Here is a 15325-nt window from a genome sequence, read left to right as displayed (position 1 = left end):
TTATTCCAGTCAGCTGTGTCCTTCTTGGCTCTAGTAGCATTCCCATGTCTGTGCTGGGTTTTCTTGTATTTGCCTACATTCATGCTACTTTTACTGTGAAGCTGGCACATGCAGCTGTCCACAATGCGCTGGCAGGCTCATCACGTTTCTGGAATCGCATTCTTTCTGTGTTCTTTATAGAAATTTGGGGAGGCTTCACTGAAGAGGGAAGCTGTGAAGCTCATCTCCAGCTTCATCATCCCTACACAAATGTGATTGGCTTTGGTGATTCTAGTTCTTGGCGTGCACCTTTCTTGGACCGCAACATGTATTTGTTTATCGCCCCTCTGTTCATGCAACTTTCCTATCCTATTGTTGGCCTCAACATGCTTGCTGGGCGTTGGCGATCACAAGCTCGGTTCCTTTGTGTTATGCTAATTGGCCATGTGATGCTCTTCTGTTTGTTCCGATATGGTGCTGGTCTGTCAATTCTTGGGAGTATCCTTTGCAATGCAACTATGCGCTCCCTTTTTGCCATTCCTTACATCCATGTGAATATATTCCAGCATATTGGCTTGCCGATGTATGACATGAGAAAGCGACCCCAGCGACTGTACCATCTAGCATCAGCAGCCCTCAATCTCCCCCGAAATCCACTCCTGGATTATACCTTTGGCCATTCAATCATCAGCTGTCATGTGGAGCATCATTTATTTCCTCGCCTCTCTGACAACATGTGCCTGAAAATCAAGCCAGTTGTGTCTGACTACTTAAAGAGCAATGGCCTCCCATACAATGAAGAAACATACCTTGGTCAACTGAGAAGATTTTACAACAATTATGATGAGCTTATGGTCAAAGCTCCACCAATCACAGAATTAATTGGGATACAATAGATGTGCTGTCATTTCCTTCCTAGTGCCCAGGCAACTCTTGGATGTGGGTGGACATAATTTTATGTAGAATTGATCCCAGTTGTTTTGCTTGCAACTGTTGTGTGCATGATTGTTTGTATGAATTTATTGTTTAATTGTCCTGTATTGGTTGAATGTACAACTTTCTGAACCAAGCACATTAAGTATCAAACATACATATCCTTAAGCACGATATTTGGGAAACCCATTTCAAACAAAGTGTGAACTTTCACGTGGAAACTGCATCACAAACAATAAAACAATTTGATTGGTCTATTAGTATAAGATTCATTTTCCAAAATTAATATGTAACACTTTGGTACATATGAGATTGAAAATTTGCATGCTTTTGGAAAAGAAAAGATATGTGAGTTAAACATTTCAACCCTTATCGGATTCTGGCAACATGACAAGAGTAGTAGGCAACAAGGACCAAGTCCATTAAAAGGTCTTGAAGAAAATTAGTGCGAAGGATGTGGTTAATCATTGTCTTAAAAAAAAGTGGCAAAATAACTTAACTGACTGCCAGGACATTTAGAGAGGTCTGCAGGTAGTTTACTAAATAATGTTTTAAAAACATGAACTTGCTAAGTTTACAGCCTTGTTGCTCAGTACAATACATTTAAGTGATTAAGACACAAATCTGGGAGACGTTTTTAATACTTTGTCTTGTAATAATTATTTAATCACCTACTTTATTAAATCAATGTTTGTTCCAGACATTTCCCTCTTGTTACAGTGTATACCACAAGAAATTGATGTCTTCAGGACAAACATTTTGTGACACAAAAACTTGCACAATTTAAAGAGTTATTTATTTGGGAGTTATGAAATTGAAGGTATCAGTTTTTAATAATCATACAGAATGATTTGAAATATTTAAGTGAGAGGTTCATAATTATAATGGTAAAAAAGGCATGTACTGGACAGTTTGCTGCATTTTAATTATGTATAATGTAAAGTTGATCTTTTGTACAGGGTGATGGTTGAAATTTAAATATAACTGTAGCTTTAAAGACAACTGCAGATTTTTAAAATTGCATGGCAAGAAAAACAAAATAAAAATTATTAACTAAGGTATTGACAAGGCAGTTGGTGGTTGATGTGAAAACCTATGCGTGGACTTTAAAAAGGTATAACATATTAGTATTATCGGATTGTAAAGTTAAAGAGGGCGTTTATAATGCAGGGTTTTTTATTGCAAGCTCATTTATTATCAATAAAAAATAACTTCTAATCCCTGAATGATTTGTTTGTTGCTTTCTCTCGTTTTATGTGGCTCACATTAATGATATCATGGATCATCTTGAGTCAAACATTCTCTGGGTATTAACTACAAATTTCTAAAAAGGATGGTCAAAAACAGCTCTTGTGAGATACAGTATACTAGTTCTTAACATCAGATCAAAAGCCAGATGTGGGAGTAAAACAATGATGCTAGGAAGCAGGCTAAGTTGAAGTCTGTCTGAATTTGACTCCAAAGGCTTCTGATTGTTGTGAGGTTTGATAGTCATCTGGCTGTGCATGGACCATGAAAGGCAGCAGCTCATATTGTGCAGTTCCAGAAAATATCCTTACTCCCCCCACGGAAGGCTTTTGTTTTGCACCCCCCTCCCCAGGAAATATCAGTTTTAATTCATACTTTGCTTCTAAGACCCCCGTCCCTCTAGGAGTTTCTGCTGACCTTCCCTGGGGTGAGTATGGATTTTTTTTCAGGAGCTGCACATTCATTCCACAACTTAGAGATGGGTTGTTTTATGCCAAACAAAGTTCTTTAGAGATGAAGTAGACAGAACTTTGCTTATTGTTTCTTGTCATGTGAAGGTTTCTGTTGCTATTCAATATAGCATGACATAAGGGAAGTTATTCCCTTGAGTGATATGTACAGTTTTTCATCAACTGACATCGGATGCCGCCATGTAGGTGTCACCATTGCGGATACAGCTAAAGGAAGTCTTTCATTGGGTCATCCTGTTGTCGTCGTTTTAATCGATAAGCGTCCATCTCTTCTTCTGTTACTTCACGGTAATCACCTTTAAGAGAGTTGTAAGGTCTCTTACGCTCATCCATGGCCAGTAATCTCTCTGCCTCTTGTTGGTTACGCTCCTCTTTTCTTAGTGCCTTAGGGAGGAGAAGTAAAAATAGTTTAATTTAATTTGATGCAAAACAATAAAGACAGGCTCTGCTTAAGTGTCAAATACCACAAGATAGGGTAACTTTTCTTGTTGGGACAAGTATGATCTGTTCTAGTGGTAATTAGCATCTCATAAAGTTGAGTCAACTATGGAGGCTATTGACAATGTTGGTGGACTACATATTAAAATACTAGTAGTCATTAGTAGTACTTTGTAGTAGTATGGTAGTAAACTTGATTCCGGGTAGCTATAAAACTGACATAACTCCTGGCCCAAGTAGAAATGGACAGGATGGAGTGGAATTTTATTTGTTCTGAATTTCCAGAATGTTAGTCTGAGGACAGCCTTTTGAGGTATACCCTAATTTTCGATTCTTTTTTCTGAGAAACTGCCATTCTACTTTGATTCCTTATCCAGAATTTCTGGAAGTTTTGATCGAATGAAAAGCAACCTCTGCATGCCGTATTGGCCATGTTAATAAACTGTTCAATTTAACAATCATGGTGCCTCCTTTGCAGATACATTCGGTGTTTCTCAGGATGGTCAAGCCTCCTAATACAAATTAAGGTAGTTTTGCATGGTTTATTAGTGTGCAGGAAAAGCAAGGGCTATTGGAATCTACGAAAAAAAAAAAAAAAATTAGGGAATCCACACATTTTTAAAAGACAAGTTTCAATTTGTGAAAAAGTGCCATACATTGAACTGTATTGTAATCCTTTTTATTATAATTATTGTTCCTTGATTATCTCTGAGAAATGTGTGGTTACCCCCAGTTTTCTTCTCGGATCGCAAGCCTTGCTAAGATCTGCTTTTCTTGCACAGTCATAAACCATGCAAAAGTATCTGTTGTAGGAGCACCATCTTTAATAACATTAATAAATTTACTGTAAAAAAAACCCCTTTATCAGGCTTTTACACTTTAAGTAATTAAATATGTTAATTCAGAAAATCTGGCTGTTTCAAGACACCACACCTTATTAAGCTTTTCTCTTTTAATTTCCTCATCATCTTCATCCACTGATTTTTCTCTTTTCTTGCCTTTCTTTCGATTTTCTTGATGTAGCTGAAATGTAATCAAATGAAAGTCACAAAGTTTGATGGAAGCAAACTGACAAGCTTTAGTTCTCTTTCCTCACACGCAATAGTTATTAGTATTAATATAATTATAAATATTATTTCTTTTTCTGGTCATTAGGGGCTATGGTGCATGCATGTTTATTTCATTGTTCATGTGTTTAAGCGCTATTGATCATTGAATGTAAATAGCGCTATATAAATTATTAATTAAAATTATTAAATTATTATTCTTATTAATCCAAGAGGATGCTTATTTGAAGCGGGGTTGTGTGCTCAATGGGGGAAATGTGTACAGTACTAGTATGCTGAAAAGCTCACTTAGTTTTTGTGGAAAGAAGAAAACTGTCTCTGGGACTAACCTCAAGTAAGGATTTTCCACTTTCTTCTGCTTCTTGGATCATCTTAGCTGCATTCGTAAGAGGGGCCATGATCTGTGGATTCTTTAAAAATATAACAATTTTTCTAATACGGAACCCATTTTCTTGATTAAACACCGCACCCCTGATTAACATCAGGCTCAAATAAATGCCAGGTCTGCAACAAAAACTGTAAACATTTGACAGTTTGTGGTGCAGACCTGGCCTAAATGTGCAGTTCCAGAAAATATCCATACTCCCCCCACGGAAGGTTTTTGTTTTGCACCCCTCATCCCCCCAGGCAATTCCAGTTTAGCTTCATACTTTGCTTCTAAAATTTTGACTTTTAAGACCCCCCTTCCCCCCAGGAATTTCCAATGACCTTCTGTGGGGTGGGTATGGATTTTTTCTGGAACTGCACAATTTGACACCAACATTTGAACCCATTCTAGCATGGACTTTGCTACAGAGGATTATCAAGCAACTTTTCTTCATTTAGATGAAATGCTTAGCAACAATGAGTAAATCCAGAACAAAGTGAAAAATATACACTGTACTGACTTATTTATTATTACACTGTACTGACTGTACTAACTCTTTTTAGGTTGGGTCAACATTCAAAAGTAAGTAGTTTCAATTGGCATGAAAATTTGTATTGTATTCTATTTGGTGATTTTTGCATTGTTTTCATACAAAACTAACCCCTGTAAATGTTTGGTATGCACCAAGTTTTACAGTGCCAGAAGCCAGAGGGCACAATATAACTTTTAATAATTTATCATTGTGTGTGACAGCTTAATGAACCTAAAATGACCAAATTACACTAGACACACTATAATCAGTAGTTTACAACACAAAGTGGGAACTGAACCTGTTTACAACATAACTACTGTCAGTAGAGCAAACTGCATTCAACACCTACCCTTGAAGCTGACGATGCTTTGCCAGCATCTCCTGTACAGTAAGAGTTTCTAATGAAGGAATGACAGCAGGCATAACCCCATCTCCCTTCCTGCCAGTATGAACCCCAAACACTCTGAAAAATATGAAAATTCTCAACTGAATTCCCTAGAAATGATTCCACCAGGCTCCGTTGTACATATATTAAAACAGGGGCACAATATAAAATATTACATGTAAGTCATTTGTAATAATATTATATACTGATGCATTATGTTACATGTATATTCAAAGTTATCTTAATTTATTTAAATATTTTAGAGCTCATCAACTCATTCTTTGTTTTATCTAAAAATGCCAGGTCAGGTGTTGCAAAGGTAAATTCAAGACTATTTGACAAGATGAGTCTAATGTTTCTTTTACTTACCATATGGTTGTTTGTGTACACATCTTCTTCATATTTTGATTTTGCAACAGCTTTATCTTGACCTGTAGACCAAAAGCAAAAACACTGTTGGAGAAGTTCAAGTGCAATAAAGTAGCAACAACAAATAACATTTAAAAAATGGACAATAATACAAGAAAATTAATATCACCTTTTATAACCTTTCCAGTCCTTGAGAATTCAACATAGTGTTCCTGGAAAAAGTTGTTTCAATTGATTATTTCAGCAGTAAAAATACAAATTTTTTGAGAATTAGGTTATTGCTTTTCTTCAATTTGAGCCATTCACCAATTGAAAATAGAAGAGGAGTCTGAGTGTGTTTGGCTGATTTAAGGCTTGAGGTGAAAAAGAAGAAAACATGAAACTACACTGTATGTCCCTTACATCATATCCAGTCTCTGTACCAAACTAAAATAGAGCTGATTTGCAGCATTATGGATTTCAAGGTAAAAAATGTGCATACAAGTATGTACACTCTTGAGCTGTTGACTTTTGTTGAATGAGGAAAAGTACTTAAGCCTGACTGAGGGGAAAATCCTTAAGTTTGGAATAAATATTCTGAGTATAACCAACAGAAACCTCATCCCTACAGATATGTAGAGTCCAGAATCAGAATCCAGGCCACATTTGAGTACTCTTACTAATCACTATATTGGTCTTTGACTAGTGTCCTAAATTTTTACTGGATGCCTGAGCTTTAATTCTGCATAAAAGATGCTCAAAGTAGTTGCGTGTATTGAGATTGAAATGTGTTTCTTTTTGGGTTTTCAAACCAGTTTGATTTTTCTTTTCCTCTATTCCAGGTTATAGCATTAGTAATAAATCTACAACAAAATTAATTAAACTGGGAACTGACCTAAAATAAATTTATTGTAATTTTAGGTCTGTCACCAATTTTGGAAAATATGTATATCCTGAACAATAAATTACAACTACTGGTTAGAAAGAATCAGGTTTCTGACTGAAGTCTGGAATGCTGAGTGGTTTTGTTGTTTAGTTACATACCGTCTGAGCCAACAGCAAGTCTTTAGGAGGAGCATTCAAATGTACTTCACCTCCGTACTGTCAACAGAAACACAACAAGTGTAAATTCTTGTCAATAAAATGACTAAGTACTACACACAGGAATACATGTAGACCAGGCACAATGGTGTGGTGGTTAAAAAAGAGTTGGATTTTAAAAATTAATGTGATGGCTGGTAGCTCAAGGCCCAGCCTCTGCCATTGTGTTGTTTGTCTCAATAAGAAACAAAAAAAAAAGAAAAATAGAACTAGAAAAATAAACCCATGTATTTTTCCACTTGACTTTTCTTTGCCAAAGTTTGTTTTCACCCATTTTGACTTTCCCTCAACACGAGTATCTGGTCTCAATGTATATCAAACAAAATCCACTAAACCAAAGAAAAATAACATGGAACAATGTCTCCCTGCTGAATTCAAGGGTAGTAAACAAACAACTGCACCAAAAACCAAAATTTCCAATTTATGCCCACCGCCCTTCACAGCCATTCACCTTTTCAAGTATTGATAGCTTTTTGTCTTGTTCAAAGTCGCCTTTCTTTACTCTGTATTCTTTGTGCAACAGTTCAAGTTTGGTGGGATCGGCTTGTAAGTGGACATCTGCTCCTTTCTCGTATGCCTCCCAAGCAAACACTGAATTCAAAAAGGTAAGAGAGAACATTTAAATACTATGAACTACAATCAGGCTCAATCCGATTCAGAAGATGGGAGATGTAATTTTAGGTTATTTATAAAATAATTTTACTATGCAGCAAGTACCTTAAGTTACATGTAATATACAATTAATTGCACAATATTATAATTTATCACATTATCTGAATCTTACTCTGTGCTCGAGCCATTGTCTGTGTGTCTCCAGAGAAACGAACAAAGTTATCCCCTGAATATGTGACACTGAAATTGTAAAGAAGCAGTCAGTGTTATATTATGATGAGCCTTTCCACAAGTTTTACAGTTTTTGCTTTCATGAGTATTATTTTATTTTCAATTATTAGGAAAGCAATTTTGTACTAAATAACATAAGGATTCAATTTTTTAAGGCGTGGGTTAGAAGGGTGATAAAAGCTTGCTTCATTTGCTGAATCAGAAAAATTGCCATGTTTGCCATATCAATTCTACCAGCAAAACCCATAAAAGAGACTGAAATTAGTATTAGTTAGACGGAAATGTTCAGACTTGTCTATAGTTAATCATCTGTGATGAGCATATTACTTATTATAAAATAACAGTCTTTAATGTATCACAAACCAAACCCTTACTTGTTGCCACTTCCTTCTCTTTCCTTGAAAGGATTCTGTCTCATTGACCTTGTTTTGGGGTCATAGTAAGCAGAGTTGGGGTCCAAATTGTACAAATACTGAAATAGATTAAATAAGACAAAACAGAATATTAAGAGACATCATCATTACATGTATGAAACAAACCACTACTGAGAGCTGATGTTCAGACAAAATTAACAAGGTTGCTTCCCACTTTCCAAGCACAAAAATTTTTCTGAAGACGCTTTTGCTAGAAACCATTTCAAATTAATGATCGAAGAACTATAGCAGAAAATAGATCATCCTATTGCATGTAATTGTAAATGTGTGGTTACAGAAAATATCCATACAAATGTAATGTACCTCAAGAAAGGTCATTGAAAATTCAAGGGGTGGGGGGAGGGTCTCAAAGGAAGGTGTCATGGAACAAAACTGTTAGATCTGCCCAAAAGTGGAACCCCCAGCCCAGTGATCTTACCCAATAAAGTCCTAAAGTGAAGAGATCACAAAAATTAAATTTATGAAATTAACATCTGCACAAACATCACTAGTCAGAATATTTGCATAAAAAGATCACTCTAATCCTATACATTGGATCTAGATGATAGAGAAAACCCTAGGCCTCACAGTCAAGTTGAACAATGGCAGTGACTTATTAATACCTTTGCAGTGTCCTCACGAATTCTTAAGTTTCTCACTGTTGTACGTCTGGATAAAACAAGGAAAATACAGTATTATGATTTATTGTTATTTATTTTTAATATTATTATAATTTAAAAATATTTAATTTATTCTTTTAAAAAATCAAAGCAAAGAAGATCATGAGAAAACAGTACCAAATACTGATTCAAATTGATGGACTCCTGGATTATACTCCTCATCCCTTGATAAAAAGCTGCCTTATGACAACTAATGAACAAACTACTTCCTACGAATTTAGAATAGACTGTTTATTCACAAATACATCGCAGTCATTAGACTGAATTGCGTATTTTACAGAGAAATATATATTAAATAGGTAAATGTTAAAACTAATTACAATCATATGTACATGATATATACAGTATCTCATGGGATTAAAATATGTATAGTTACTAGCTATGTACTATGCGTTGTTTGTTGCTAGGCATCCTTTGACATTGCATACACGAAGGACTGTCTAATGCTTTCTGTGGGCGAGCGTGGTAGATTATAAGTTCTCTGTTGTTGCAGGCAGTAGCTTTGTTCATTTCTTGGAGGCAGTAAGTTGTGCAGTTTATGCTCCGAGTTGTTGGCGATTGAATCAAAGATTCGCTTACATAGTTCATTAGTTAAAAAGACTTTGCAAACTAATATTCACAAAAACTGAGTCAGACACAATGTGTGTTCTCCTATCGCTTACTGGTAAATACTATACATTCATCAAAAATGTCACTTGAGTATTATTTTTTATGATTAATAATAATTAAACAGAATAAAGAGATAATTTTATACTACCCTTATTTTGTACATTGGATTGAAAATAAGAAAAAAAATTAACAATAAAAAAAAAAATGATATTAAGCATGACTTTCCAAATACTGATAATTAATACAAATATCATTTAACATCTTGTGTAAAATTAATGTATTAAGACAGTATAGTTACACGTATTTCTCTTCAAAACTTTTTTGGACAAATAAAAGTATGAATATTCATTCTTCTCATTCATCATCTATTATTCCTAGTTTACAATAATAATATTATAATAGTGTATCAAGCTTCCTACTCAAGTCTTTCTATCAAATGTCTGTCATTACTGCATCCTACAATGTGCACTGAATCACACTTTCCACTTACCTCTTTGTATCAAACTTCTGTCCTGGCATATCAATCCTGTCTGCATACTTGTCTTCATCTTCACTGTCTGCTTCATCCGCGATTTCAGGTTTTTTTCCTTCTGCTAATTCCTCCTCCAGACGCTCTGCCTTCCAATGCTGTTTGGCCTGAAGAGTTAAACAATATTTTTATGACGTACAGTATATGCTGAAAAGTTTTAAATAAAATACTTTATTTCAATAATAAATTAAGTTAACATGATTTGTAAAACAAAAGGTGCCCAAAAAATTGACACCAGTAATTAGAGGCAAAATGATGGCGAGCGAAAAATGAAAATACATTTAATTTTCCATATTGTCACTCTACCATCAGTTTTCAATATCCATCACATCAAGGAACCAAGAAGATGCTGCTTGAAAGGTACTGAATGTGGCTTTTGTCAAGAGAAAAAAAAAGGCTTATAAATAATTTAATGACTGCCCCAGAAGAAAGTTTCATACCATCTCCAACTTGCTATATTCCTCAACAGTCCTCCTGTAGTCATCAACATTGTAACCATTCCATCTGAAATGGAGTGACAATGAGTATTACAGTTTCAACAGATGGATTGCTAGATCATCACAGAGAGACTGAGAGGATTCTGGTTCCAGGACAGTTTGCAAGACAATACCATTTTTAACAATAATAGACCTCGGTTGGGAGAGACAATTGGAGCAACTTTCTTGTCTACGGAATCAACTGCCATTACTGTCCAATCTTCTCCTTGAAAGTCCAATGCACATTCTACCACTCAGCAGAGTTCTTTTTCATAATCCATTCATATTTTCATCACACAGTTTTCTTCCTCTGCACACAAAAACAACTGAGGAATAGAGAAATCATGAGGCTAGTGTCCCTGCATTAACGTCACACCCCTACTATAAGTCTCCCATCTCATGAAGTATTGTACCCAACCAGAAGTGCAATTTGACACTTTTATATGCCTCAAATATGGGGAAGAAATATTGATAAGGAATTTTGATCAAGCAATTTAAAAAAAATTCTTTTATATGCACTTAAAGTTCAAGTTTCAAATGGCTGTTTTACCATCTTGGAAAAACAGTAAACAACTGAAAAAACTTTTACTTGTAGTCAAGGTCTCTAGCATCCAATCCTTTTACCTCACCTGTCCCTTTTACCATCATAATCAAATGAAAGTTGTGGCTGCAAATGTTCATCAGGCCTGATGTCTTCACCAGTGAACTTAGCACCAATTCTTCTGGGTCTCTGAACATTAAAACAAATATTAAATAGTTACGAAAATGTTCGGCAACCAATACATTTTAAACTCTTTTTCTTTGTAAGTTAGAACTTTGTAAGTTAGGGGGAGCAGGGATGGCGCAGTGGTGAGAGCACTCGCCTCCCACCAATGTGGCCCGGGTTCGATTCCCGGACTCGGCATCATATGTGGATTGAGTTTGTTTTTGGTTCTTGTCCCCGCTCCGAGGGTTTTTCTCCGGGTACTCGGGTTTTCCTCCCTCCACAAAAACCAACATTTCCAAATTCCAATTTGACCTGGAAACAGTGGAGAGAAGAGCCACCAAGAGGATTCCACTGAAATTCCGATTTATTTTATTTATTTATTTTATTTATTTAAAAATATTTTATTGAGGTTGAAATTGAGCAAAATTTTAGAAACATGGAGAGAACATACCCCAGGCTGAGAGTCAATAGTAAGAACATTTTTATTTTATTTTAACCATTCATTTTTTTAATCGAGCAGTTTGAATACAGGTAATGTAAAACTTTAGTCTAACACAGTCTAATTTACCCAAATGCTGAAAATTAGCTGGAATGATATAAATACCTCAAGACAGTCCTTCTTTTTATGCGTCATTGCTCCACAGTTTTCACAAGCTCCTTTTCTAAACTTAGTAGCTGCTGGTATCTAGTGGAATTAATACAAACAAATCATAAATCCACAAAAAAAACCCGAATTCAGAAACAACAGCCAATCCCCCAAATCTACTCAATCAAATGAGATTTAAACAATATTTTTATCTAATAAAAGACAATAAAAATAATTAATAGTTCTGTAACTAAAAAAATATTCAGCACAGCAAGCATGCTTCCAGTGGGAAGTAACTTCACCTCACCAAGAGGGTTAAGAAATATTAATTAAGTAATATTTTTTAACATACGATTTGTTCTCTGATCTTCTGCCTCTTGTTCATCCATAGTTAAAGTACCTGATCATCCACTCTTGTATTTAGTGAGGAAACCTTATTTCATATATTAAGCATACATGTACAAGGTTTTGTTTAGGTTTCCTCACCATATTTTACCTTCAATTCGAAAACCTACATTTTGTATTGTATAATTTTTGCAATGTGTGGAGTATGGCAAAAAGAAATAAAGAAAAGGGTTAAGTATACTAAGAAACGTCTGTGAGCAGTGGTCAACTTGCCCTGTTTTGTTGACATATAATGTGAAGAGATTGAAAATCGTGATCTGTAAATTTGCAGCCACCAGTCACAATGACAATGTATGATCATGGAAGAGATGCAAAATCACTGTCTTATTTTACTGTGAGAGGTTATCTGAATCTCCCTCCCTTAATCAACAAAAGTTCTTTCTTACTTGTTTTGTTCCTTTTTTGTACCACTCATTTAATGAAGAAAACTCTTTCTGCTTATCTTCTTGAGGTCGCTGATGCTTCAAAGTAGGTCTGAAAGAAAAAAAAAACCCCAATGATATTATGCTTGATTTCTTACTTATATACATGTACCAAGTCAATTTATCAGGCCAACACAAGTCTCAGAGAAAAAAAAATTCATTTACCAGCCTGAGGAGATATTGACGGAACTGCAATTTATCACAACTAAAATTGAAATGAAATTATCTGTTTGGTAATCATTAAGGATTATTCAATAAAATACATCATGATTTGTATCACAAATTGAAATGATGATCTCTTACCTTGAGGTTCCATAGTACCAAGGTGCTTGGGAGATATACTGTGGGATATGAGGGTTAATATCCCTGATGAAACAAAAGAAAATTAATAATTTATTATCATTGTGACCAGTAAAAAACTGACCACGATGTGCAATCTGCATGTATGACTGTTTGAACAGTACCTTTAATTATTGCCAAATTTTAAACTTAAATTAAGATGGGCGTCATTCTGTCAGACAGAATTCTACCTGAGACAAGTTCTCAATTGTCCTTTAAGTACATGTACATGAATTTGAGAGTCTTTTACAAGGGCCATATTTGAAGGCACAAATCAATAAAAATGATTTTTATTTTATTTTCTTGCAAACATTTGTTATTGTTCTGTATCTCCAAAATAAATGCCATGAAAATCCTCCATTGATACAGTAAGATTTTCACTATTTACAATCATCTCACATAGATAGCATGATTATTTTGTGGACCCCCAGTTGTGATCCCAGTCACACACACTCACACACTGCATTTTATCATCCAATAAGAAGACATCTCCCTGTAAGACTTATAAATGTGAAGGCTAAAAAAAACAAACAAGGCAATTCTCTTGTGGGCTGAAATTGGCAGGGAATGTACTGTTTAGGCTCAGATAGAACACAGCGACCAGATGAAGGCACTGGATGAGGGGTGCCTCATGCCTCTACTACAAGGAGGGTGTATGGCTTGGGTAATGTCCTGGGACCAAGTCCAGCCAGCCAGTCCAACAGAGAAGAAATAGGCCATTTTACAGTTGTGTGTTTAGTGACCTGGCCCCAGTTGTTCAAAGGCTGGATAACTTTATCCGCTGGATAAGGCACTCTTCAGCATCTAAAATATACTTCACATTAAACGTTGTCCAAGGTTTTCGTACACTCCCAAACTTAACTGTGGTCAGAGTGTGTATATTGGCTTGTTCAAGGGGAAATACTGAAATCTTTGCACAGACTGAAACTGTCGGATAGTGACTTATCCACTGGATAAAGTTATCTGGCCTTTGAACAACTGTGGCCTGGCCTTGGACTGGTAGCGAAGCTGGGGGTGACCTTGTTTTGATACAGACCTCACTGCTATTCATACATAAATGCAAAGTAGCTAGTTAGCACAAGAACAGTTTGATCTACATATGAAAAGAAGTGAGGTTTGTATCAAGACAAGGTCACCCCCAGCCTCGCTTCCAATCCAAGGTCAGGTCACTAAGCACACAACTGAAAAATGGCCTATTATATGCTCCCCTTCTTGATGCTGGGCTCCAGCAGTGCACAGGAGTAAAGGGGTGGCACTTTATTAATTCATTATGAAGTAGGATACAGGAGGTAAATCAAACAGGTTGCCAATACACCAAATAAGTCAAATGACAAATAGCAAGCAAGCAGTAACTGAGAGGGTGGGTTTGGCTTAGCTGCAAAGAACTTGCAGCTGTCAGAGAAATTGCCAATGGAGAGGTTTGGCACAGTTAGATACCAAGCGTGACTAACATAAGCAGTGTTCCAGATAACTTTAAAAATCAGAGAGTCAATGAAGAATTTTGAGGGGTCAATAGCTCTGGTTCTCTCTAAATCTTCTTAAGTTTGCCATTCATTTTGTTGGGTCAGGAAGCCAGGCTTCTCGGGTTTTAGACCTGAAACCCCTCTCTTATCTTGAACACTGCAGAAGGAAAATAAGGAATTGCATGTGGGGTGACACTGCAAGTTGCAGGCTAGAAGAGTTAGCGCTCACAAACATTAATTAACTTTATTTTTTGCTAAAATCTCACAAAGAAAGGAGTCCATTAGCTACTTAAATGAATGATTGTATATTACTTTATTTAAGTGTCGGGTTATTTAGCTTGTACACCTAATTGTGGGCACTGTTTAAACCTTTAAACATTCATGGCCACCTAAATCATTCAGCGGGAATAAACAAGACGACTAACTTGTAGACAGGACTTGGCTACGTTACATGTATAGGCTGCCTTAAAATACCACGTTTCGACCGTCCGAGAAAGAGTGATAATAATAACAATGAGTTTGTTATGTTCTTCTGATATTTGGGAGGAAAATAAAACGCAAAATACAGATCAAAGTAAGTAACTTATATGCGTTTGCATCGACAAGACTCAGACTAAGCTTATCTATCTATCAGGATTTGAACGCCACGCAAAAATGAAGAAAGAAAGAACTTAAAACAATCACTCACTTTCCTTCTTCATCAGTTAATGCTGGCGCTGTACCAGCCTTTCTAGCCTCCTCTAGCTCTTTCTCTTTCCGCCAATCCAGACGACTTTTTTGCGATTCAGTTTTGGCCGCCATCTTGTAATTTACCTTCCCACAATTCAGTTCCACTGTGCTCTCCGTAGTTGGAACGACGTCACTTCCTTCAGGTTTTATAACGGGGGAGGGGATGGTAGAGTCATTTCGAAATACAATATGTTGTGTTTCTTCTTATGACCACAAACATTACAAAAATGAATTCAGAACTAAAACTTCAACTCTAA

At 35.9% G+C, this 15325-nt stretch overlaps 2 protein-coding genes across 2 annotated transcripts in view; one reads left to right on the top strand and one right to left on the bottom strand.

Annotated features, from left to right (window-relative positions):
* LOC146464853 (fatty acid desaturase 6-like) overlaps window positions 1-1017 on the top strand; it is a 2247-nt gene extending 1230 nt beyond the window's left edge. The window contains exon 2 of the mRNA XM_085129152.1: window positions 1-1017. This exon is cut by the window's left edge and continues 234 nt beyond it. Within this exon, the coding sequence (XP_084985278.1) occupies window positions 1-875 (875 nt within the window). The 3' untranslated portion in view covers window positions 876-1017.
* Window positions 1018-2132: 1115 nt separating this feature from the next.
* Window positions 2133-15154, bottom strand: LOC146464852 (pre-mRNA-splicing factor SLU7-like). The gene is made up of 18 exons (XM_085129151.1): window positions 15028-15154; window positions 12841-12903; window positions 12502-12589; window positions 11729-11809; window positions 11048-11148; window positions 10383-10446; window positions 9904-10049; window positions 8748-8793; window positions 8086-8183; window positions 7653-7720; window positions 7320-7459; window positions 6812-6868; window positions 5958-6000; window positions 5789-5850; window positions 5384-5497; window positions 4465-4545; window positions 4002-4091; window positions 2133-3014 (listed from the first exon to the last, which is right to left on the bottom strand). The coding sequence occupies exons 1-18, from the start codon at window positions 15138-15140 to the stop codon at window positions 2838-2840; spliced, it is 1632 nt and encodes a 543-aa protein (XP_084985277.1). The 5' UTR covers window positions 15141-15154; the 3' UTR covers window positions 2133-2837.
* Window positions 15155-15325: the final 171 nt, after the last annotated feature.

The sequence above is a fragment of the Pavona decussata genome, unplaced genomic scaffold (genome assembly GCF_977016875.1).
Source record: "Pavona decussata unplaced genomic scaffold, jaPavDecu1.1 SCAFFOLD_161, whole genome shotgun sequence".
Lineage (NCBI taxonomy): Eukaryota > Metazoa > Cnidaria > Anthozoa > Scleractinia > Agariciidae > Pavona > Pavona decussata.
Note: the sequence above shows the minus strand (reverse complement) of the source record. Positions and strands in the feature narration are given on the sequence as shown.